Below are 26970 nucleotides of genomic sequence, written 5' to 3'. Positions count from 1 at the left end.
CTTGATCCCCAATAACTTTACAATATGATAACTGGGGTGTTTTCATTTTTGGCACTTTCTTCCTGCAGAAAGAAAGTGCAAATATTTCTTCAATCTTTATTTAATCATCCTGTTGGGAATAGATAAGGCCTCTTTACGAGGTCGGATCAAAAGGTTCTGGAACTAAATGTGTTGCAGGGATATTAAGTATACTACGGGGAAATGAAACAAGTGGCATGGTTGGCAACACTTTCTGCTATTCTGTCTTCGGTCGTGAGTGACATGCTGTTTTGTGCAGACGTGTTTATTTTTCTGTCCCATTGTAAAATATCTGACTTTAAGTAGCAATGTGTTTGCATCACATTTGGTGTGACACTCAATAGTACAGCCACAGAAATGTATGAAATGTTGAAAACTGCATTTGGGGATGAAACTCAGCCGTTTGAAAACCTTTGAGTGGTTTGCTCGGTTTCAAAATGGCTGAACTTCCTTCGATGATGATCCATGCTCTGGCTGTCCATCAACCTCACACAGTGAGGAATCCATCACTCATGTCATGACACCATTCCTGGTACTAGACAAATGATGATTCTGAAGTGGAGGAAGAAGTTGGCATGTCCTGTGGCACATGCCAAACAATTTTGACTCAACATTTGGAAATGAGGTGGGTCACAGCAAAATTCATCCCATAGGCTTTCACTCCAGAACAGAAGGAGCATCTCCTCCACAGTGTCTCATGAACTCATTGATCATGCAGCAAGTGACAAACTTCCTGCAAAGCATCATTACAGGTGGCGAGACTTGGGTTTCTGGCTACGACCCCAAGACTGTCGGTCATCGCGGTGGAAAACCCCGTCGTCACCTCAACCAAAGAAAGCAAGACTGTTGATTGTGTTATTTAACAGTGAAGGTGTTGTGCACTACGAGTTCGTTCCACAAGGTCAGATGGTGAATTACTACTTTTATTTGGCCACTCTGAAACACCTAAGAGATGCAGTTCGATGAAAACGGCCTGCAAATTGAGTCAGGTTTTTGGATGTTGCATCACGACAATGCTCCGGTGCATTCAGCACTCTCTATGTGATAATTTTTGGCCAAACTCGACATTCCACTGGTTCCCCAATCACCGTTTTCACCAGATTTGGCACCAATTTACTTTTTTCTGTTCCACTGATTGAAGCGCATCCAGAAAGGAAAGAGATTTCAGGATATGGCAACCATCATCTAAAATGTGACTTGGGAACTGAAAGCCATCCCAAAGGAAGAGTGCCAGAGATGCTTCAAATCATGGCAGAACCACTGGAATCATTGTGTTCCAACAGAAGGAGACTACTTTGAAGAGGATACATTGATTCTCTCTCTCCTCTCTCCTCTCTCCTCTCTCCTCTCTGGAGTGCAGCCTGTGGCTGTTGGTTGCATCATTGGTTGGGACGTGGCTATGCCGCTGATGCAGTGTCCCCCTTACCAGTGCACTGGTACTCATTTTGCTGACCTCGGAAGGATGACAGGCTGAGTTAACCTCCTGGTGTAATAATTGAGCGGCCCAACGGGGCTTGAACTCAGGACCCGAGGATCCCAAGCCAACACCAGGCATTGATTTTCTGGGTTGTTGTTTAGTTTTGTAAGAATAAATTTAGGCCCGGAATTTTTTGATCAGACCTCGTAAATTGCCTCCACCACAGCAACCAAGGGAATTGTCTTTCACTTGATATTAGAGATTTTCAGCTGAATCATTGTTTAAATGCTAGAGCCATAAATAATAAAAATGCTGTTTAGCTATTATTATTAATTAGTTTTGAATTGAAGTATGTTATTAAAAATGAAGGAATCATTTCTATGTTTATTACTTGCCAAATTGAAGATTTTTCAAGTATATTGGTCAGTTTATTTTGTTATTCTCTTTGTCTTTCTGTCTGTCAATTGCCTACAGGTCACAAATTAAAACTGATCTTCACGAAACTTCACCAAGTTGTCGAGGTTGTCTCAACTGAGAAGCCTATTGATTTAGGTCAAAGGTTATCTTGAGGTCGAATTTCTAAAATCATCATTTTTCAACCGATTGACTTAAAATTTCAACAAGATTTGCATATTGCATCACTGAATTGGGGAAACCAACTACTTTTGAGGTCAAAAGGTCAAAGGTCAACTCGAGGTCAAACTTCTAAAATCAATTTTCAACGGAAAAATCGTCAATTTACATCCGATGAACTTGAACGTTGAACAGAATTTGCATAGTCCATCACCAAATTGGGGAAAACAACTATTTTGAGGTCAAAAGGTCAACTTGAGGTCAAACTTGTAAAATCATTAGTTTCAATCTGAAAAATAATTAATTTTCATCCGATTGACCTGAGCTTTGATTGAGATTGTCTATTTTAATCTTAATGAAATGGACAATTTGATGTATCCGTGGCAACCTTTGGAGAGGGACCTGGATTTTGCAACTATCGTGCTCTGCACAATGTCTTTTTCTTGTTTGTTTATTTAATTATTACCTTGTGCTATGAAATGTTTGTAATTCAATAGGAGTTTGTGGAAATGACTACACCTGACTGAGTATTTTAATGAAACTGTGTTTACTTTGAAGTTTATTTTCTTCACAAATTTAATCAGTGTTATAATATAATAAATAATAGGCAATCTCACTGTTATGTGTGTGCAATTAGGGGAAAATGCAGGAAACCACACAGCTGGCAGGATCTCATGCTTACAATGCTCACTTTGGCACAGCAATTGAATCTCTGGGTGATATCAATGATGATGGATTTCAAGGTCTGTATCCTCCAGTTGACATTTAAACACAATCAATCCAGTATATGGTCAAACCAAACAGAAGTTAGCAATGCATGAAATGCTCTCAGATGTTGCCATTGGCGCTCCACAAGAGGATGATTTTCATGGAGTTGTTTACATATACCAGGGTGACGACGGAGGAATTGTCCCACACTATTCCCAGGTGAGAGAGATTACCATTACACCACATCTTATTTAGAATACTGTTATATTGTTGTTTAATTCAAATTTCAATTTCTACATTTCCTTTCTCTGAAAACCTGTTTTGTATGAAATATTTGCTGTCTTACAGAAAATATTTGGTCGCAAAATTTCCACTCGCCTGAAAATGTTTGGTCAGTCAATATCTGGAGGAAAAGACATGGATGGCAATGGTTACAACGGTGGGTTTTAGCTTTGTCATATTCAAGAGTCATCCTTAAACAAGGATATTTAATTTAAATTTATTTATAAATATCTTACAACGTGAATATCATGGAGATTAACCTATCTACATCTCTTTCCTCCTCTAAAACCTCTACCTGCAGACCTGACGGTGGGATCTTTTGCTGATGCTGTGGTGCTGTTAAGGTACAATACATTGATTGAATGGAATCAAATTAAGGCTTTTTTTTGAAAAGGTACAAGACATTGATTGAATGGCTTTTTTTTCTTAAGGTACAATACATTGATTGAATGAAATGAAATTCAAGCTTTTGTTTGTTAAGGTACAATACAGTAATACTTCACCATATGATCAGGATGCATAACTGAAAAACCAAGTATATCGCGATTCATTCTTGTTGCAAAACAAGTTTTACTCTAAGAATAATGCTCAAAATGGGAGACACGTACTTGATGGATGTCAAAAACCAGCATTTTTCCCCAAATAAGAGTTCTCAAGATAAAGTTGTGCTTATTAATGAATATAACAACTTAATATAGCAGTTCTGATTAATAAAAGTATTTACAGTACCATACTGGACAGTAAAAGGAAAATTTATAAGTGTAATTTAACAAAATGTATTTACAGTACCCTGGACAGGAAAAAATATGTACAAAAAAAACGTTTACAAATTACATCACAACTCGAACAATTACTATTCCAAATCCAAACCAGAATCTGAATCCTGGCAAAGAACAGAGCTGTGGGGTCGATCTTATGAATGCTGATCTTGATCAGGACTCTTCTCAGCCTTTGGCTGACAAGTCTTCTTGAATATAATTGATCAAGGGAGAGTTGCCTTCGAGCCGTTTTTTTTTTTTTAACTTCATAAAGTTCCTTGTACTGAGCATTGCATTCCATGACTTAAGACCCTTGCAACAATGAAGCTCCTTTCCACATTTGGGTCATCATCTTGCATGATGTTTGTCGCTGTATTGATGTGTTGTAAGATCTCTGAAAGCCTTTTGGCTAACAAAGCTGTACGGGGAACTTTTTTGATGGTCCCAGATGTATATTCAGCAGCTATTTGCTCTCCAAGGTGCATTAAGTCTTCATTGAAGAGCTCTTCTCCATGGGATTTGAGCAATCCATCAATATCTTCCTTCTCAAGTTCCTCAAATTCCAGCTGCTTGCCCATTTTGACAACGTTTTCAATAACATCTTGAATCACCTCCTCTTCCTCCCTAGGGAGCGAAGAACACAATCACGCCAGAGTTTCCTCCACACACTATTGAGGTCTGCAGACGTAACTTGCTTCTAAGTTGCTTCTAAGACTCGCTGATGTTCTTGATTGCATTAAATATGTTGTGCCCCTTCCAGAACTCTTAAACATTTCAAAATGTCCAATTTTATTTGAAGGGAAATGCTTTGTTTAATTTTCTTCGGTTGTGACATTTCAAACTTTTAGGCACAAATGAAATGACAATAAAAATTAATGTCAACTCGTTTAGCAAACTGTAAGCACAGGGACTAAATATGTTCAGAACAAGTTCCACAGGCCATTGGTCTCTGGTCACAGGAACTGGTCTCTCGTGAGTCCCCATGTGTTGTCAGTTTGTGAACCTTTACATCATTTTCATTACTTTCCTTATCACATTCCTCATTTCTGTTACGTTTACCTTTTTTTTTTTTCTTAAAATAAAAAAACGATGCGAAGGCACCTTCTTTTTAGGGTTTATGCAGTATGTACTGCACTGCACTGCATGCACAAATATTTGCTGAGCACCAACACATCAGGTTAAATGGAATACCTGGAGTGGAGCTGCTGGAGTGGAATGCAAATTTAGGTGAACTGTCGTGCTGGGTAGTGATTTGGATCTTATGAAATACGGATTCGCTCACATTACATTTATTTAATATAAAACTGAGTGATTAATTTATTATTGTTATTATTTTTTAGCCTATTAAAGTGAAATACAATTAAAGTTCTTTCAGACTGTCAAGGAGGCGTCATGGATTGGAGCATGTCCAGACCAGTTGTTGTGAAATTTGCTAATGTGTTCCACCCCGTTATGTCTGAAGCCAGTGAGTGGATTATGGAGGTTGAGTCTTAATGTATAAGGAGCATAAAACAGAAACAAGCGTGTTGAGAAACAGTGTATGGCGAGGTATTACTTTTCATTGATTGAATGGAATCACATTGAAGCTTTTTTTTGTCAAGGTACAATTAATATATTGATTGAATGGAATGAAATTAAGGCTTTTCTTTGTTAAGGTATAATCATTGAGCTGTATATAAGAACTAGAGTGCGCTGTCCCTATACCGCACACGTAACCCCGCTGTGCCACCATGTACGACCCACCACCATCACCAAAACGGGCAACTTGATTGAGGAAATACCCGGATGTGCCTACACTCACTGTGTTAACAATATGGCGACGAGAGTGTCATACAGCACATTATTTCACTCGTATTAGTAAATAAAAGCAAAATAATTAGCATACCAATCAACTACATGTTTGTTTACCAATTAGAAAATATAAATACGTAATATATTAGTATTTTTCTCACCTTACTGGCCCAGAAATATGAGCATTACTTCAACATCGTAGTGAGTCAAATGCAGCAAAAACGGCGCAACTGCCAAATTCCACTACCATGATCAATTTTGTACGGCTGTATAATCTAAGTAAAAGGTTTCTTGAATGGTTTTTGATCGTTTATATGGGCCAAAAAAATCACCCGAAGCTGAAGTACACAAAAATATTACTGCACTAATTTTATCTGTAGAATTTTATTCACACAATCCACAGGCATCACGGGACGTGGGCACGGCTCATTATAATCACCCGTTGTTCATTCATGTGACCTCAGTGATCTGATCATAAAATAGCCCGTTCACATTCCGTGTGTAATACTTCTAATAAGAAAAAGGCCTATTACCGGCAAATAAATAATCGTTTTGGTAAGCTGATGCCGTTTAGATTTTTATAATCAGGCATAATTTTGAGTTATTTCTCCGTGTACCATTGATAGTTTTGCTCCAGGATTTACTTGGGAGTTTTGCGACATTCAAAATGTACAGGAAGTGCCGTTGCATGTCGGATCCACAGAAACGGTCAGGCAGGGTGATCCAAGATTTTAGCCCGTTTTGGTAATGACGGCTAAGTCCCCTTGTCGGCACAATGTTACGGGGAAGAGCACACTCTTGTGTTTATATATAGCTCAATAGGTACAATAAATACATCCATAAAAAGTCACTTTGACATTGAAAAGGGTTTTATTGATTAAGTGGAAAAAATAAAAAGATTAAAGAAAATACATTTATTGAATGGATTCAAATTAAGGCTTTTTTTTTGGTTGAGCTCCAATAAATTCATTGATTGAATGGATTCAAATTAAAGCTTTTTTCTTAAGGTACAATAAATACATTGATTGGAATCAAATTATGCCTTTTTTGGTTTGAGGCTTCTATAGGAGCCTCGTGAATGGAGTAAAATATGTACTTTGAGTCATTTACTAGTTTTGAGATAACAATTCTAAAATGCATGACATTGAAAGGAATTTTGGTGAAATACTATTATGCTTTTTCAAAAGTATATTTGACTGGATTGAATGTAAAACAAAACACCATGAAGTATTATTAATGGAAGGAAAAGGTGCTCACATTTGTTGATCGATGTACATGTGCATGCTCTGGAGGTCAAGTTCAAAACAGATAGTGACGTTAGCACAACGTTCTTTGCTTATTACCTCTGCTGCCGAAGGTGAAGGAGGTTATGTTTTCACCCCTCTCTGTCTGTTTGTTTGTCTGTCTTTGTGCAAGATATCTCAAAAAGTTGTGGATGGATCCGGATGAAATTTGCTGGACAGGTTTGATGTGTGTGACAAGGACAAACTGATTAGATTTTGGTGAAGATCTTGATCCGATAATTTTTAAAGTGATTCTTCACCATTGAGAGGCAGGGCTAAGCTCATATATAGCACGCTATCTCAAAAAGTTGCTGACAGATTCGGATGAAACTTGGTGGACTCGTTGGGTGTGTGACAAGGAAGAATTTGTTAAATTTTGGTGAAGATCCGGATCTGGATCCGAGAATTTTTTAAAAGCGATTCTTCACCATTGAGAGACGGGCTAAATTAATATATATAGCATGATATCTCAAAAAGTTGTGGACGGATTCAGATAACACTTGATGGACACGTTGGGTGTGTGACAACGAAGAATTTGTTCAATTTTCGTGAAGATCTGGATCTGGATCCAAGAATTTTTTAAGTGATTCTTCAACATTGAGAGACGGCTAAGCTCATATATAACACGCTATCTCAAAGTTGCGGACAGATTCGGATGAAACTTAGTGGACAGGTTGGGTGTGTGACCACGACAAATTGTTTCTATTTTGCTGAAGATCTGAATTAGAATCTAGATATGAGTATTATTGAATTTTTAAAGTGATTCTTCACCATTGAGAGATAGGGCTCAAAAACTTATTTTGCATGATATTTCAAAAATGTATTGGGCCTGATATGTTCTCGTGGATCAGGCATTACATGGCAGAGGTATGCGTTCTACCGAGTGCCCTTCTAGTTGGTATATGTTACTACAGTGTGATTCAATGAGGAAGTAAGATACAACAAATATTGTATCACTTTTTGTATTGTAACATGGCTATGTTTTTTTTTTTTTTTTTTTTTTTTTTTTTTTTTTGTATACCTTGGTCGAGGCTCGTATGAGAGCTAACACACAACTCACAGCAAGGAGGCATGAGACAAGAGGGGTGGGAGTGGAAGGGACAAAACATTGGGGAACAGACACAGGTGAACTGTGGAAGGGAGAGGGATGGGGATGGGACGGGGAACATGGCGAGGACAAGATGGACATTACAGGGACTTTCAGGAAGGAAAGCAGGAGAATTGAAGGAAGTGGGCTTGGGTGGATTATCGGGGGTAGAAAAGATCGAGGATTTGGATGGGGGAAGATAAGAGGTGGTGGTGAACAGCTGTTTTGAAAGCCTGGAGGGAAGAATGGGAAAGAATAGAGTGAGGAAGTTTATTCCAAAGGCGGGAAAAAAGAGGAATGAAAGAGTGAAGATGAGCAGTGATTCGTGATTTTGGTAGTTTTACCAGAAGGGGGTTGTTGGCGGACCTTGAGCGCCCTGTGGAAATGTGGTTGGGACAAATCGCATAGAGAGCAGGGGGGGCAAGGCTGGAGAGGAGTCGGTAGAAGACAGAAAGACCACCGACCAACCTGCGGTGATTGAGTGAGAGGCCCAAAGACTCAGCTTCATTGCGGGAGATGCCAATGATCTTAAAAGCCCTGGTTTCGACAGCGTGAAGTCGAGAAAGGTGGGAGGCAGGAGCACCAGCCCAGAGGGGAGAGCAGTACTCCATCAGGCTACGGACAAAAGCTTTGTAAGTAGTCAGGAGCTCAAGAGGGCCGAGGAAGGACTTTGCACGACGGAGGATTCCCAGTCGGCGACTGGCTTTTGAGGCGAGGTTGGAAATGTGACTTTCCCAGGAAAGGTCATGGCAGATAGTGAGACCCAGAAGCTTGAAAGAAAAGACTTCTTCCAGAGGATTGTTGAGAAAGTGGATGGGGGTTTTGTAAACGGTCCTTTCGAAGAGACATAGTGAGAGTGTGAGATTTGTGTGGATTGAAAGACATGTTCCACGTGTTGGACCAGTTTGTGATTTTATCCAGATCTGCAGTGAGCGAAGAAGCTGCTGCTTGCCGGTCTGAGGGATGACAGATGGTACGGCAGAGGGTGGAGTCATCGGCAAAGAGAAATAGAGGATTTTCCAGAGAGTCCGAGAGATCATTGATGAAAACCAGAAAAAGAACAGGGCCCAGAACGCTACCTTGAGGAACTCCAGCCTGCACAGGAAGAGGGGATGAAAGAACTCCATTTAGGGCCACACGTTGACTGCGACAGGAGAGGAAGTCTGCGAGCCATGAGTGGAGATGGCCTTGAATACCATGGGAAGAGAGTTTGGTGAGTAGGGCAGGGTGCCAGACTGTGTCAAAAGCACGTGATATGTCCAGGGATACGGCTCGGATTTCCTGTCTGGCATTGAGGACCTCCATCCATTGATGGGAGAGCAGTAGCAGCATATCCAGGGTAGAGTGACCTGGTCTGAAACCAAATTGATGATTGGAAATCAAGCCATTGGAGAAGAGGAAGGATTTCATGTCTGAAGCAATGATGGATTCCATAACCTTGCTGATGATTGGGAGAAGGCTGATTGGTCTGTAGTTACAGGGATCTGTTTTTGCACCTTTTTTATGCAGGGCAGTGATGTTAGCAGATTTCCAAGCAGATGGCAGATGACCTTGGGAAAATGAGAGGGTGAATAGAACAGAGAGAGGGTGAGCAAGAGCAGAAGAGCAGGCTTTGAGGACACGTGGGCTGATGCCGTCTGGACCGGTTGCAGAATCTGACTCGAGGTTTGAAAGCAAGCTCTCCACCTTGTCAGGAGAAAAGGATACAGAGTCCAGGGACAGTTGGGTGCGACTGGGTAAAGTGGGTAGAGATAGTGATGGGTTTGGGACACAAGATTTAGCTGCAAACACCGAGTTTAGACATTCAGCTTTATCACGTGTGGAATCAGCAGTGCGGCCATTTGAGGTAAGGGAGGGGATGGAGGGGGAACATACACCAGAAACAGATTTGATTAAACGCCACCAGGATTTTGAGGAGGGAGAGAGGTTTGAGAGTTCAGACTTGAGATGAGAAAGATGTTGTTTTCTGGCTCTCCTGAGGGTAGATACACACTTGTTCCGAGCTTTGTGGAAAGAACTGAGATTGCCCTCAGTTGGGTTTGCTTTCCATGAGGCAAAGGCAAGTTGTTTCAGGACAACTGCCTCGCCACAAGCTTCAGTAAACCAAGGGCGGGAGGAAGGGTAAGACAACTGAACACGAGAGGGGATAAATCTGTGCATGAGGGAGAGCAAGTTTCTTTGAAAGAATTCCCAGGATGAGTTGATGTTTGAGAAAGTAGTGATAGGAGACCAGTCTGTAAGTTTGATGGCTGCTCGGAGACCCTGCCAGTCGGCTTGAGTGAAATGCCAGACTCGACGGCGGTGAGGTGGTTCTCTGATGACAGCCAGAGAGATGTCCACTTTAACAAGGACGTGGTCAGAAGAACCAATTGGAGCGAAGGAAGAGCAGCAGATATTGTCAGGGAAATTTGTCAAAATCAGATCCAGAAGAGATGGAGTACCATTGGTTGAGATCCGGGTCGGGAAGTTGACCGATTGAGTCAGTCCCAATGAGTCACAGAAAGCTTTTGCTGATGTCCCATGGCAGGTGAGAGAGGTACCCACACCTAGCCAACTGGCGTGATGACAATTGAAGTCGCCACATAAGAGGAAGAGAGAGTTTGGATGAGATGTTGTTGCTTTTCATTGTCAAAGTGGCTTTAAAATGGATACTTGATAGTGGACAAATGTTAGAGAGTTTCAGTGTGAAGCACAGCCAAAGGTATTTGGGGTTGGTAGGGTTAGGATTAGAACATGGGAAGTGGGAGGGGGGGAGGAGGAGGAAGTGAACCTCTTAATGGCAGAGATAAGAATACAACAACTGGGGTGGACGATATGGCCTATCGGAATGGAAAATACAATATGATGTGAGAGGAAGTTTTCTTTGGTGTATCAGCAGGAAATGAAGAGAATGTCAATACTGTAATGGAAGGAGGAGGAATATGAGCTGAGTAGGTGAGGTAACAGGGGCAGTGAGGCAGCTACAATGGCAGGAGATGTGAGTAAGGAGGTATGGGTGGGAGAGGACAGGAGTGGAGGGAATGGTGTGGATAACTGATGCGGAGGGAGGCAGGATTGGGAAGGGGGAGATAATTGTTATCTGAAATTATACAATCAGCTATGGTCGGAGATATGTGGAGATGTTCATAACAGAATATCACTGTCACACACTATGTACACAGAACCTCATCAGTTGCCAGAATGTGTTGAATGATGGAGATAAAGTCAAAAGCAAAAGCATTGAGAAGTTTACAATTGTAGTTGGAGGCTGATGTTTTAATCAGTAAATATCTTTCATAAGCTTCAGTGTAATGCCCATGACTGTACCTACTCATGACTGTAATGTGTTTCAAAACATTCACAGATCGAGGGAGATTCAGATTATTTCTGCCACAGTCCATCTTCCCTCTTTCACCAAACGAATCCCTCAAGCATGTGTGGAGAATGGTGTTTCCATGATTTGCCTAAATATGACTGTTTGCTTCAAAAAATTGAAAGGAACAGGGACCACAGGTATACTCTTTACTCATGCCTATTACACTCTTTATCAAATCTCGTTGGTTTCTGTAGCCATGATTATTAACGATTTTTTTTTTCATTCTTGATGGCTGACAAAGCACATATTTTAAAAGGAGCAAACCAGTCAGATGTTCTCTTTTTTGCATCCAAAATAATATAATGTACCAGTTTGAGTTGTGTGAAAATGAGCGATCATCAGTTTGAGCATATGATATGATATATTAATTGGTGCACATGTGAAAGTGCATCGACAGTCCCCGCTTTAGGAACATCCGTTCACATGAGCGTGATACTTTATAACCATGTTTTTGTCTTTGTAACATTCAATCCATTCATGCGAGAAAGGCTTTTTTGAACATACCACGTGCTATGTGCTAAATGCAGGAAATCTGGCCTCGAGAGTTGATTCATTACCCACTCACACCATAATTTACACCTTCACATGGGCTTGCTCCAACACTCTTGAATGGAGGAAACGGGACACTTGAATGCAGGAAAATGAAAATGAATAATGCGTGGATGCCGCACTGAACAGCGGAACACAGGGGTTCATTCATGTCCCATGATGCATCTGGATTTTTGGTGGCACCATATTGAACTGTATTTGCACACGTTGACCTCATCGAACTGGTGCTGTTAGCACGTTGACCTTTTGGCTGGTGTCTGTCGATTGCCCCCCCCCCAAATTTTTGCACAGACACGTTTTTACGCTTTATTACAATCACCCTCGCCAGAGGAGAGGCTGTTGCATTTGGGTCCATTTGTTACTTGGCAAAATTTTTTTCGTCAAGTGTGTTGGTCTGTAGTGTCTGTCTGTCTGTTTGTCTGTCTGTCTGTCACATGATTTTTGGCCACAGTTTTCAAACAATTGTTCTGAAATTTTTTTGTACTCATCTTGATGCTTGAATTTTTTATGTGATTCTTCACCACTGAGAGATGGGGCCAAAAATGATATATAAAGCATTATCTCAAAAAGTTGGGGATGCATTTGGCCAAAACTTGGTGAAAAGGTTGGGTATGTGACAAAGAAGAATTGTTTCAATTTTGGTTAAGATCCGTATCCGGATCCGTGTCTGAGAATTTTTTGAAGTGATTCCCCACCATTAAGAGATGGTGATAAACTGATTTTTGAATGATATAAAAAGCTCCGTCTCAAAAAGTTGAGCTGTGCATTGATTCAGACAAAACTTGGTGGACAGTTTGGGTTTGTGACGAGGATTAATCGTTGAGATTTTTGTGAAGGTCTGGATCCAGTTCCGGCCTATCAGTGGGATACAAAACCTGAACTGTTCAGCTTAATGCAGGAATGCGCTTATCCCGAGTTCCATTCGATTTTGCCAAGTGTTACTGAGTCATTTTTCATCTGTTTGTTTGTCTGCACAGAACATATGTGTATTACTTACATTTGGACCCTTGAGAACCCTAAGACCCTTTAAGACACTTATACCCCTGAAAACCCTTTAGAGCCTTTAAAACCCTAAGACCCTTTGAGACCTCTCAGAGCTATTAGAACCTAAAGGCCCCTAAATAACCCTAAGACTATTTAAGACCCCAAAGCCCCTTTTTAGACCCTTTATACCCCGATGACACTTAGACCTTTTCGACCCCTAAGACCCTGTAATAGGCCAAATGTCAACAACTTTGTCGAATTTCTCAAATTCTCAACTTTCATCCAATCCACTTGAAATTTGAACAGGATATGCACATCAGGCTACTGAATTCAACCACCAATTATTTTTGAGGTCATCATTGGCCAAAAAGTCAACATAGGAGGAATTTCTAAGATTGTCAATTTTCATCTGATTGACTTTAAATTTGAAGAGGAGTTGCGTGATCAGGATGAATTCAAAGCCAGAGCACAGTGAAACAGCAAACTTGTCTTTTTATTCATGTTCTGATTCTTGTTCAAAATGTAACTTACAATTTAAATGAGTTGCTCCTTGATCATAAACTGAAAAGACAGATAGATGAACAGATGTGTACCAATTGCTTAGCACCAAAGCCTGGTGTTGGCTTGGTGGTTAGGGTGGCGGCTTGGGATCCTAGGGTCCTGAGTTCAAGCCCCGTTGGGCCGCTGAATTAATACACTAGGAGGTTGACTCAGCCTGTCATCCTTCCGAGGTCGGCAAAATGAGTACCAGTGCACTGGTAAGGGGGAAACTGCATCAGCGGCATAGCTGCGTCCCAACCAATGATGCAACCAGCAGCCTGAGAGATAGAGATAGAGAGATAGAGATAGAGATAGAGAGATTGAGAGAGAGATTGAGATATTCAGATATTCGCACCACTTTTTGCTGCACGTGCATCGTAAATGATTCAATAGTAAACAATAAAATCATCCCTTGACCCTAACTGATAAGTGTGCTCAATACAAACCAAGTGAAGGGTAGATTCCTTAACTATACTAAACATGGGGGGGGGGGGGCTTTCAATCACATGCCAATATATAGATAGGGAATTTATGACACAATGGGAGATTGCTGTCAAACCCACCGGCAAAGCTTTGCAGGAGCTCTCGGCGCTTCAATTCCCTTGAAAGGGAAATCACTCAATGACCAGAGAGAGAGAGAGAGAGAGATAGAGATAGAGATAGAGATAGAGATAGAGATAGAGATATAGCTGGTCTGCATGGTGTTTCTCAGCTGGTTGGCAGTTGGGTACTACTGCATGGCAAACTCTGTGATCAAAGAAGAAGTGAAACTCAAATCCATGTCATGACTCTACTTCATGGACTGGAAACTCAACCTACTTCAAAAAGCACAATGCTCTCTCACAGCCACTGCCTTTGTTCTCTCTCTGGCTTGTATGTGACTCATTTGATTTTAACTCCAGCATCCACAGTCTCGGCGCTTGTTTAACCATATTAGTCCATGGGCCCAGGCATATATCGGTACCATCTGAGGAAACCAAACTTTAGGGCTACCAAGTTATTGGTAGGGACTATATGATTATTTCAATATGTGATAACCATTCCAGAAGAGCAGCTTAGTGTTTGTATTTTGCATTTTTACCATTTTACCATTCTGAGATATTGATGTTTTGGGGGAAAAAAAAAATAAAAAAACCAAGGACCACTGGGAGGAAGTGGCAGAACTGAAATCCACGCAGGAGGAAGCAGACACCCGAATGCTTCTGCATGCTCTGCATGCAGCAGAGGGTGGGTACAAGGCTGTGGTGATCACTGCCGAAGATACAGATGTCCTCGTGCTATGTCTTGCCTTCAATAAGGACATCCCATGCCCCGTGTATCAGAAGTGTGGTACGCAAACCCACACACGGTTCCTAGACATTGACAAGCTTGCTAGATCGATGGGAGACAGTGTCTGTGATGCCCTAGTTGGACTGCATGTGTTCTCCACCACTGGGAGGAAGTGGCAGAGCTGAAATCCACGCAGGAGAAAGCAGACACCCGAATGCTTCTGCATGCTCTGCATGCAGCAGAGGGTGGGTACAAGGCTGTGGTGATCACTGCCGAAGATACAGATGTCCTCGTGCTATGTCTTGCCTTCAATAAGGACATCCCATGCCCCGTGTATCAGAAGTGTGGTACGCAAACCCACACACGGTTCCTAGACATTGACAAGCTTGCTAGATCGATGGGAGACAGTGTCTGTGATGCCCTAGTTGGACTGCATGTGTTCTCCGGTTGTGATACAGTCAGTGCCTTTGCAGGCTGGGGAAAGATGGGCGCCTTGAAGCAAATGAAGACTGATAAGATCTACCAAGAGGCCTTCAGTCAGCTCGGTGATTCATGGGAAGTATCCACCGAGCTCTTTCAGAAGCTGCAAGAGGTCACCTGCCACATGTACGTGCCGTCTACCAACACCACGAAAGTCAATGAACTCCGACATCAACTCTTCTGTGCCAGACGGGGAGAGATAGAGTTCAGTCAGCTTCCACCATGTGAAGACTGCCTCTTCATGCACGTCCTCCGTGTAATCTACCAGGCTGCTATTTGGAGGTGCTGTCTGCAATGCCAACCCTATGTTCCAAGTCCCAAGGGTTGTGGATGGAGCACTGATGATGACTGAAAGCTGGCCATCGAGTGGATGCAAGGTTCTCCAGCACCGGATGCAGTGTTGCAACTGCTTTCCTGCAAGTGTGGACGGTCGTACAAACTCCCAGACTGCACGTGCCTTGCCAATAGCCTGAAGTGCACTGACATGTGCAAGTTGCGAACCTGCAGCAACCACCCCGCTGATGTCGAGGAAGAGGTTGTAGACCTCGAGGACTTTGATGCTGATAACAGTGATGAAGACTAGGCTACTGATCCATGGTGTGAATGTTTTGGCACAATCACAAGGACATTCATGGCTACAAATATGCATGAGTAAAACATAGTACATAAACATGCCACAGTATCGTGGTGAAATTTGGGTTATCCGTAAATTTTACATTTTGGACGCTTGTTAGAACTAGGGTAGGGGAAGGGCAATTCCTTTAACTGTGGTAAAAACTTGTAAAATGTTCATAAATGTTTTCCTCATACAACATGTGCATGTTGTAGCCTACTGTGCTTCTGTAGCACTACCCAGGGAAATTGTATGACAATATTATAAATTAAAATGTACTGAAAATCGCTAATCAGCAACATTTTGATGGGCCATATTGTTCGCCCCTTTCTGCCATAAAACAAATTCTGCCTTCAGGAATGACAGAAAGGATTATTCGGATGGTATAAATAAAGCATTTCAGACATGTATTTGTGCTTTGCAGTTCATTCTAGCCCCATGTGGAAACAGCAATTGCATCATTAGTGAATGTTTCTGAGTTTGCCTTTTCGCTTTCATTATGCGGAGGGTGGGTACATTCCAGAGATGATAACTACCAATAAGCTGCCAGTCTGCAATGGTTATCACATCAAAATATTATATATATATATATCTATATATATATATATATATATATATATATATATATATATATATATATATATATATATATATATATATATATATATATATACACCAATTCAAAAATCATAACTAGGATTGGTTTCCTTAGATGGTACCGTCAAGTGGAATTTCTGGCCTGGGCCTATGGACTATAATGCCATTAGTACAGCAGAAAAGCACAATAATTGTGCATTTTATGAGAAAAGCATGAATTTCCTGACATGGTTAGTGAATACCATAAGGTTTATTTTCAGATGTGGAGGGAAGTCAGATTTGACCTCAGGACTATGAGAGGTCAAATCCAAGATGGCCGCCAGTCCTCCGGGTCTAATGTTGAAGCGCGTTTAATTTTGGAACTAAACAATGTAAAAAAAAAAAAAACATTTAAGGTGTCATTTCCAACTAAGTTTGGAATAGCCATTCATTTGGTGATACTTTTGAGATCACCAGGAGCCAAGGAAATGCATTTCGATCAAGGTCAAATTACGTTAAAAACTTTTGGACATTCTTTTGGTAAAGACAATGGCTTGGACCTATGCAATATAGTGAAACTTCGCTTCCATTTTGACACTATAGGGATAATAATACAAAAAAATTAACAGAATAGTTCCATGCTGCTAGTCTATTTAGTACTTTATTAATAGCAATGATGATGATGATGGTAATGGTAGTGATCAATATCTAACAGCCTTCAGAACAGAAGCACAGTGCAGTGCACTTGAGCACAGCTTTGGCACACTTGCACCGTCCAGTGCATCCTTTCTCACAGCGACAGCGGATAAATTCATGGCACGATTTTGATGCTTCGGGGAGAGTGGTCCAAAGCGGCTGCCACCCAGTTGTTTGCTTTGTCCAGCCCCAGTCAGATGGCTCTGACATCTCTGGATCCAGGACCAATGCTGGTTCCAACAGTTGGCCTGGTAGCAAGTGCGCTTGATGTGCTGTTTGAGTGCTGCCTGGGTTGGAGGAATGTTCTCAAGAGTTCTAGACTTCTGTGTGAAGAGCTGTTTCCTGGCATGATTCACTTCCGTGCTCTCACTGGTTCGGTCATACATTAGCACCACAAATCACTCTAGCAGTAACATTGATCCCTCACTGACCTCACTTGGCATGCATAGGAGTTCATTGAAAGCATCATTCACCTCTGGGAAAGACTTCCAAGTTTCCCAGGCAGTCTTGTTTCCTCTGCCAGCGAATGCAGATACAGTGTCACACCCGGTGAAAGCGTGAAGGACTGCGAGAGTCAGACACTTTGTTGGATTCATTGTGGCAACTATTTTGTGAACAGCAATGTTGCGAAAGCTTGACCCAACACCAAAGGCAACCCACAGCTCATTAGAGCTGTCTTGCTGAATGAAGCTACAGCCAGTACTACCACATCTATCAATGGTACGTATGGTCACCTTCTTACACCCCTTTTGCACAGCATCTGCCACATGCAGAAGTAGACGAGTGTCGGCCTCCTCCTGCGAACATGGGGCAAGGCAGGCCAAGTATGACTCAGCCGGAGAGCAAAGGACTCCACTTCCATCTGTTGCATACAGTTCCTCACCCTCTGCTAGAGGAAGATGAACAACTACGCGCGACAGGAAAGCAAACAATCCGGTTTTGTTATCCTCGCATCGAAGGAAGTCCTTCCAGTTCTTTGGCATTACAGTAGAAGGAGACACTCTTTTCCTGGTGCCCTTTCCCCTCTTCTGTCTTGTTGAGGCTTTGAGGCTGGCGGGTAGGTCTACATCCCAGACAAGGTCAATGCGGCTGCTTTTCTCAAGTTGAGCAGAGATGTATGGTGCAAACACTCTTTCTCCATACTCTTGAAATGTCCTTGATGTTCCCGGATTTAGCATTTGGACCACAGCTGCACCATCAAGAATTGTTGCATCAGCCATAGGCACACTATTCTTTTCGAGCAGATCTGATTCCGGGCAGCGAAGTAGATCTGCCTTAACCCCCATCTGAATTTTCCCTCCAGTTGACAGAGCTGGCGGGGCTGCCTGGTTTTCATGGGAGAAGAAATTGTCCATGTCTCTGTCTCGTGTTTGACAGATGTACAGCCTCGAAAAGAGACCACAGTCACTCTTCAGTGCTGCGAGCTGTGCCTTCTGTTTTGACTTGATCTTGACCGGTGGCCTACTGAACAGTGGCAACTTGTTCTTTGGATGTGTTTGTGTGATAGGTGTTGTACACTGTTCCAGCCTTTCTCTCGCAAACTTGGTGTACTGCTCCTCACCAAGAGTCTCGATCCTTCTCACAGTTTCAGCCACTTGGGTGTCCACGATGTCCCTTGTGTCAATGACTAGTCGGTCTTGACTGTGTTCCAGAAATGGATTCCCCATCTCTTCCAGCACTGTCATAAGTGCCTTAACCTCCTTCAGGAATGCTGCTTGCATTCCAGGTTGCTGATCATGGTGATGGTGTCCAGTGTTGCCAGCACAATGCTGTTGCTTTGTGGCCTGTTGCTCAAACTCTGTAGTGATCCTTGCAATTTCTGTCCCTGCTACCACTTCCGCACATTTGTGTCGATTGTTGTAGGTTGATGCATCATGTAAATCTGCAGAACCAGCAGGCTCATTGCAGAAGAAACAAGTAGGCTCTGTGGACTGTGGATGGCTGTGAGCAGATCGAGTGTGCACAGAAGAGGTACTTCGTTGTCCTGTAGTCAATTCTCCCTGACTTTGCTCGTCAAACGCCTTTTTGTCGAATTTTAGCCGACATTTCTTGTGCCACTCAGCCCTGTGTGCCTTCCGAGTGATTCTATGCCATTTCTGTCATCCAATCGCTCCAGGTGGAGGTCCATTGGCATGTGCTGAAGGGTGTGGAACCGGAGAAGGTCTTCTGCCAGGGATGCATAGCCACTATCAATGGGCTGTTTCGTTGATCTGAGAGGACACTGCAAAGATTCATGTGTTACTACTTGGCAGAGGACACAAATGTCCCAGTTAGTGCTGGGGGTGGCTTGGATTGCTTGGATTTAGAGGGTTGGGTAGGGTCCATCAGGAAGTGACGCTTCGGCATGGTTGCGACGAAATCACCATGGCAGGAGAGAAGATTCTGAAAGACAAAAACATGAAAGACAAAAAAAAAACAAGAACATACCATACCACATTTTACATGGAGGCTATCTTCTTAGATACATGTCAATATCCAGGATTTGTTTATTGGTAAGGGTCAACAAAACATAGAACTCTACAGATAATGCATCTATACCCAGCTAGTCTAAGCATGGATATACACAATACATAACTGTGCCACATCTGCCTCAAGCACACCCTCTGAGGGGCTAAATAACTAAATTCGCCACAATGACACCACTCGGTATTCATTTGCAAATTTCAACTGATTGCTTATTTTTTGATAAATTTTTGCCTTTACCTTGACCTAAATTAATTTCCTTGAATTCTGACATTCTCAAAGGTATCACCAAATGAATGGACATCCCCAATTTAGTTGGAAATGACACCGTAAATTTTTTTTCTGCACAGTCTGGTTCCAAAATTAAGAACGTTTGACCATTAGACCCGGGTGACTAGCGGCCATCTTGGATTTGACCTCTCACTGTCCCCTCAGAGGTCAAATCTGACACCCCTCCACATTCGAAAATAAACATTATGGTATGACCTAACTATGCTAGAAATTTCATGCTTTTCTCATAAAATGCACAGTTTGTTAAAATACGAGAGCTTATCTGCTCTACGACATGTGCGTAACTGGTTTTTACATACCCCTCCTCCCATGGTGACTTTAACTGCTGTTTTGACAATGCAGTTTCAACATACCTGTGCAGTCTCCCCTGGTGCCTTGTGCTCCGATTTTCCAGTGTGCACTTTTTAAAAATAACCATTTAAACACACAGAGGAAAAAACATAAACAAGCCAGAAGGCGACATGGCTGCTCGCTCGAGATGGAAAGCTGGCCGACGCGACTAGCCGAGATTCATGTACATGCTATCAATCAATTTAGCACAATAAATATGATTATCACAGACCTCTTAGTTTGCGCCCAGAAAACCGCCTTGTGAAATTTCAGGCATGTTTCCAAAGAGACTCATCTCCTCCTCCAAATATTTTTTGTTAGGGCTGCAATTGGCATGAAGGGAGCGAGATAGATTGCGCACAGAACTCCTAAGCTTCGATTTTTCGATTTTTTGGGGGGGATTTTTTTTCGATTTTTTTGACCACTTTTTAAAGGGCTGTTGCTATGCCGTTGCTAGGGCCTGGGGTCTCATATTCAAAAGTACACGATTCCCAGAAATATTGGTCCTACCTACCAAATTTCATTGGAATCGGTTGAGTGGTTTAGCCCCTAGGCTTGACCAAAGTTTCGCGGACAGACAGACAGATGGAAATGTCCAGAATAAGGGTGCTCTTAGAGCAGCCAAAACCACACAGCCAAAGGTTTGACAGGGGAAGTAATAACAGGAGGGCAGAGAAAACAAATATTTATCTGCATGTAATCGGGACACGTATCCAACCTCACAATTAATTTCAAAATGCTTATTCTAAACAAATTTTAGGGCGATAACTGTACTAGACAAAGCAGTTTTACCTCATTAAGTCATTCCTATGGCAGTGTGTATAAGTCTATGTCTATGTATATATGTATATATATATATATATATATATATATATATATATATATATATATATATATCTCTATTGTTGCGAATTCGCGCCCGCCGGCATGCGAACGGCCACGTAACTCGAATCGCGGCACATCGCCCACGGGACGGACAATTCTGTCGTGACCCTCTCGGACCAACTCCGGGAGCTAGTCATGGGTGGGCCTTTTGACCTCACCACAATCGGCCACCCGCGTAGGATAGGGTTGTTCGCCAAACTCGACCTACCTAAGTACCCACGCGGATGGTAAACCGGGCGATCGTACCTCGCCACAGGTCGACTCCGGACACGATCCGCTTGGGCGGCCCGTTCCGTACTATCGGGATAACCGAGCAGTTTTATCGTCGACTTGCACGGTTCAGATTAATTACCGGGATGTTGCACCCACTATGAACCCCTTACGTGATGCAAGATGGAAATTCAAATGGAGAAAAGATGAAGCGAAACGGGCACAGTTCAACAAGCAAGTATTTTATTACGCGACACGGAAAGCACGTATATATAGCCATACACAAAAAGCAAAGGCAAGAAGAAAACAGTTGACACCGACCTAACGCGTACACACAGCAACACTAACACAGTCTTACTTCACAGTCGGCGCCAACACACATTTACACAAAAGCAAAGGAAGGAAGCCACCCTCACAGACAAGGAGGCAGACAGGCCCGTAGGCCAAATGTGCGCAGGACCGGGGAGGTCTTACCCGCGTCCTCGTGACGCGTTGGCGGGCAAGCCGCAAAATGTCCGCGCCGCTGTGCCCCGACTCCGTGCCCCTGGCGTGCTCGTTGGCACCACGTTTGGGGTGGGGGAGGAACGGGGCCCCCGTTTGCACTATCTCGGCGTGGGGGAAGGGGAAATTGTTGATGCCCTGGGGGAGGGGAGTGGCTGGCTGGCTTGGGTCCCATGACGAGACGAGCGATCCCCTACACCGCAACCTCGTTGCCGACCGCCGTCCTCCTTGCCTCAGACCCGCGCTTCCTTGCCCCGACCCGCTGCCTGCTGCTCCACCGCGCGCACTCCACCTCTTCTGGCTCAACTCTCAACGCTCAACGCTCCAACTCACGCTTAGCTCCACCAGTTCCACACTCTCCTCTTCTCTCACCACCCAACTCCCCCAGTTCCACGCTCTTCTTGCGAGTCGCCTTGCACTTGCACCTTCAGCTCTCAGGAGGCGCCGATATGCAAATTCCCGGATCAGAACGCGATTGGAGGCGGGGCCACACCGCCCCCCCCCCCCGGTCAGCCATCGGTCGGGCAAAAATGGGCGTGAACCTCCCCTGATCCTAAAATTTGCAAAGACGGACATGGACGGAATTCACCGACATGCGCCTGGAGGCGGGGACAAGCCGCCTCGCGCTTGCCCATTGGACGGAGGAGAAGTGGGCGTGAAGAAATTCCTGAGCCGCGGATCGACGTGTTTGGCATCCATGGCCGAACGGCTCCGGGAACACGACGTTTGGTGTTGACTGGTGGTGTTAGGGAATGGCCGTAGAAGCGATGATGTCGGATGAAGTTGTGAAGGTAAAGGCGAAGGTGGTGGTGTTTGCGAATGGTTGTAGAAGCGATGATGTGGTAGCGCAGGTGGTGGAGGTGGCGTCGTAGTGTGGTTGGCGCTGTGGTGGGGATGGTGTGGTTGTTGAGATGCTGTTTGTTTGAAATAAAAGATAGAACAGAAAAATGGCTAATTCAAAGCGTCGCAGCCCGGATGGATCACATAAATTCCCTCTATACAATGGGTTTGGGCTAACTACACATGTACCTATCGAGATATCTCACCTGCGGGCCCTTTATGGTGTAATGCGAATTTCCACAGCCGTAACACTACCCCCTCCCCTTTTTACAGACTCGTCCCGAGTCGTCAAATTCTCGTGTGCCATCATGTGTAGTTCTCCCCTAGTACGTTTTACCTACGGATCCCTGAGTGCGACATTCAGTGTATTCGTGTCCCCAAAATAAATCACCTAAGGGCTGAGTAACGATCTAACAAACACACTCACTCAGATGACTTAAATAAAATTGCCGGCGCTAAGACATACATGCCGGGGGCGCAAAACACATTAACAATTCACAACTTAACCTTATAATTTACACTAAACCATGGCTCAGGATCAATGGACTCTGCAGACAGAAAAACAAAAGTCAACCGGCGCACGGGCCGCCACTGCAGGCCCGTGTTGTAGCTGCCAACAGGACACTCCTTCCAGCTTCGCGACGATCCTGGCACACATGGCAATGAACAAGGGGGGGGTGGGGGCAAATCGAAACAGAATGGGGCAAACGCAGAATCGAGGGCAGCAGGCATGGATGGTAAAGGTTGCTGTAGCAAACACAGCCGGCAGTGAAGCTGACCGGCACATGCCTTGTAGTAAGCAGCTGCAGACGGTCCGGCAGGTACAGGCCTCGCAGCAAACAGCCAGCCGATGAAGTGGGCCGGCACAGGCCTTGCAGTAAAACAGCCGTCGGACGATCCGACCGGCACAGGCCTTGAAGTAACACAGCCAGCCGATGAAGTTGGCCAGCCTTTGCCTTTCAGTGGAGGTTGGTGGAGGGAGTGCGGTGGTGCTGGCCACTCAGAAGGTGGGCTCGGACCTACCTACCCGTCTCCCTCCCAACCTATCGCCTTTGCCTGTCACTGTCCATACCCACTACCTTAATTTGTAAAAACCCAATTTAGCCCCAACTTATTTTTTTGTTGTTTTTATTTTTATCTTTACTTCCCCACTATAATTTCGTCCCCTAACCCCCTTTACTGTCTCTGTTTGGCTAACCTATAGTCTCCTAGCCTACTCCCAACCCCTACGTTCCCTTCCTGGAGGGGAGTAAGTGAGAGCTAGTGTCTTGTGTCGAGGCCCACCCAAGCCTCAGGATGCCCTCCCCAGACTTCAGCGATCTTTCTTTAACCCAAAGTGGGTCCAGCGGCCCACAACAAAAGCGAAGGGATGGATGTTGCGGAGGGGTACACTTCCTAATCTACCCCGGGGCTTTCAACAAGCGCCTCTCGCTTAACCTATCGGTTCCAGCTACCAAGATTCCTGTCGCCAGTGTTGGTGTCCTCGCAAATTCTGGGCCATGCCCTCCAATTTTCTCTCCGTGCCCTCACACGGTTTCATGGCTGGGACGCGTGGCTCCCTTGGCAGGCACTACCCTCTGCCGATTCTCCAGCTATGGCACCCCCGGGCACTACACTGCCTCCGAGCCTACCAGCTCCCTAAACACCGGGGAGTTCCCTCCCTGGAGACTCCTCTGAAACTCTCACGTGGCAGGCTGACTTCCCAGGCCCCTTTCCGAGGGTCACCCGTGCCCACAACACTGCCCACGCGGCGAACGGCGCCCTGGGCCCCCCCGCATCATGCGGGCGCACCCGTGCCCACTTCCCTATCCCGGCCCCCCATGGGCCCTTGGCCTACCGACTAGCGCGCTGCCCGGGGTACCCACTCAGCGATACTCACCTTTCGCAGCCACGCTCCCAGCCCGTCAACAGGGCTCCTGCACCCCCTCCAAATAGGTATCGAGCCTACACTCCCACCAACAGCAAAACGACTTCCATTTTGTCAATTTAACTAACTCAGCTCATCACTTTACACTGACCCCGGGGTCCCTTGGGCGGGAGTCACTCCTCTCCCCCAATCACTCATCGCACCATGCATTCCACATTCGCTCCATTCACACAGACCCGCTGGCCTCACTCACTCACCAAGCACATGTTTCCACTCCACACTTCACAACTCACCGCTGAATCTCTGCCATCCTGCTCACTACCTCCCTTAACGAACTCATGCTCCCACGTCGTCCCTTACACTATAGCACATTCCTTTTAACACTACGTAGCTAAGCTACGTCCCCGCTACACATCCAAAGTCTGTCTCTGTCTCCAAATCTCTAAAAATCATTTCCCAACCTAAATCTGGCTATAATCCCTCCACCTAATCCATTCCACGGGCCCCATGAGGACTTACCCCTGCCCCATGGAGCCGGTCTAGCTAAGCTAACCCTTCCCCCAAACTAGTGCCCAGGCCAGGGGGTCTTCCACCCCTTGCCCGGGAATCCTGTTCACCCAAAAGTGAGGCTTGTCTTTTTTTTTCGCGCAGCACCACCGCGGCAACTCGCAATCTGCGCACCAGCGTGGCAATTCGCAGCCGCGCACCTTTGGCGTGACGTCATGGCAGCTGCTCGCGTCCCTCGTCCTTCTTGGACGGTACCATCCGGCAGGGATTCACCCTCCTGCCAGATTCCAACCATACACGCAGCCATGACGTCACCCGGCGCAAAAAAAAAATACACAAGCCTCGCGTCTCGAGGGGTTCCCCACGCGAACACATGTGCTCTGCCCGTTGGAGCTTAACACACACACCCGCGTGGAGAACCAGTCCGGTCCAAATCCGAAATCCTGCCTAAACTTTGTCCGTCCGCGGGATCGGCAACATCCACCGCTGGCGTTTCCGGACGGGGCTTCACTCCCGCAAGCGAGCACGTGGCGGCCTCGTGCGTTGCACAGCACGGACTGCGCGCTCGCTGCTGGGTGAACCCTGCGCGGTTCCCAAAATAGCTACGGCCGTTACCCGACCCTCGTCTCTCTGTCGCCGTGTCCGTCGCCATTCAAACCACGTGCACCTGCGTGTTACGACGCTCACACACCATTCAATCACATTCACATCGGGAGATGCGGCTGCGTGCTCCCGCATGCCGACCGTCATCTCCCTTACATACTGCTCTCACACACACAGTCTCTCTCACACTCAGCCGCTCACTCACTCGTGCCGTTTCCCTCACACACCATACCACTCACACACGCGAGGGCACTCACCCGCGGTGCCTCATCCACACACGGGGTCTCATCCATACACGGGGTCGCACTCACACTTTGCACCACACACACCGGGACAACCACAATGGTGATCAGTGCCACCACAAGGGGTTCCGGGGTCTCTACCCCCCCAAGCTCGGCTTGGACCCGTTCGCAGCACCTGTCCCCTCGAACTCGCTCGACACGACCGAACCCACCTGGTCGTGTCGCCTCAAGGGGGCATACTCCCTCCCCTTGTTCCTGTAGGAGGCTATCCAGCTGCTTGCACCGGGTCACGAAACAGTCTGCCAGCTCATCCCCATTATACTCCACTACCTCCATGTGTGTGTGCTCGTCCTTAACCCCGTCCAATTCACCCTCTATCTCCCGTGTCTCTGTACATTTATTAGTTTCTGTTGTCTCCTCGTGTCTATTAGTCTCTGCTTCTTTCTGGCGTCTTTCCCTTATCTTTACGTAGGTCAACCTTGCTTTCTCCTTAAGTCGCTCCCGTCCTTCCCTCTGTTTCACTCCTTGCTCTTTCACGATCTCCGCGTACCTCATCCTTGCTTTCCGTCTTAATTGTTCTTTCCTCTCCCTTCCAATTCCTTTCACCTCGTGTCTTATCTCCCTCGTGCACGTCTCCGTCACTTTTTCCGTCACCTCCACGCGTCTCGCCCAACACGTCACAACATTGCCATTATGCCCGCCTGCAGGCATTGGCCTATTTGCCGCATCTCACCCCGCATCTCTTTCATTACTTCTTTCATTTTGAGTGCGTTTCCATCCATTTTCTTATTCATGCCGTTCATTTCGTTTTTTATTTCATCCTTCATTCCTTGCATGTCCCCACTGATTCCTGCCAGCATGGCGCATAGCTGGGCCTTGTCGGGTACACTCGGCTGAGCCGATTCGGCCAGGATCGGGGGGTTTTGGCGGAGGGGGGGGGAGGGGAGGTGTCATACACCGTGGCCTCTGCCGCTGCGCCCATTTCGGGCTCTGGGTTCAGTTGGGGGGGGGAAGTTCATCCTGTACAACCAGCATTTCCTGCATGGGGATCTCATCCTGGACCATGGATTCTACACATTCTAAATCCATATCTACCCCCAGCTCCCACTCGCCTTGAGACTCCATCTTATTTCTCGTAACGGGTTAATTTAGATTGCTCGTAATTTGGAGGGAATCGGGGGTCGCTCCTCTCACCCCTGAACCGATTCCCCATGAATTTAGCTTGGAGGCGGGAGGGATTCAAATCCCATTC

The 26970-nt window shown here is 45.0% G+C and overlaps 1 protein-coding gene across 1 annotated transcript in view; it reads left to right on the top strand.

Annotated features, from left to right (window-relative positions):
• Nucleotides 1–26970, top strand: part of LOC147029278 (integrin alpha-9-like) — a 219502-nt gene that overhangs the window by 98264 nt on the left and 94268 nt on the right. Inside the window, exons 10-14 of the mRNA XM_085872069.1 lie at nucleotides 2646–2751; nucleotides 2841–2935; nucleotides 3065–3155; nucleotides 3300–3342; nucleotides 11261–11409. Of these exons, the coding sequence (XP_085728195.1) occupies nucleotides 2646–2751; nucleotides 2841–2935; nucleotides 3065–3155; nucleotides 3300–3342; nucleotides 11261–11409 (484 nt within the window). The remainder of the gene's footprint in view (nucleotides 1–2645; nucleotides 2752–2840; nucleotides 2936–3064; nucleotides 3156–3299; nucleotides 3343–11260; nucleotides 11410–26970) is intronic.

Source organism: Eptatretus burgeri, chromosome 3 (genome assembly GCF_056783735.1).
Source record: "Eptatretus burgeri isolate ZD-2024b chromosome 3, Ebu_testis_v1, whole genome shotgun sequence".
Taxonomy (NCBI): domain Eukaryota; kingdom Metazoa; phylum Chordata; class Myxini; order Myxiniformes; family Myxinidae; genus Eptatretus; species Eptatretus burgeri.
The sequence above is the reverse complement of the archived record's forward strand: the minus strand, read 5'-3'. Positions and strand labels throughout refer to the sequence as shown.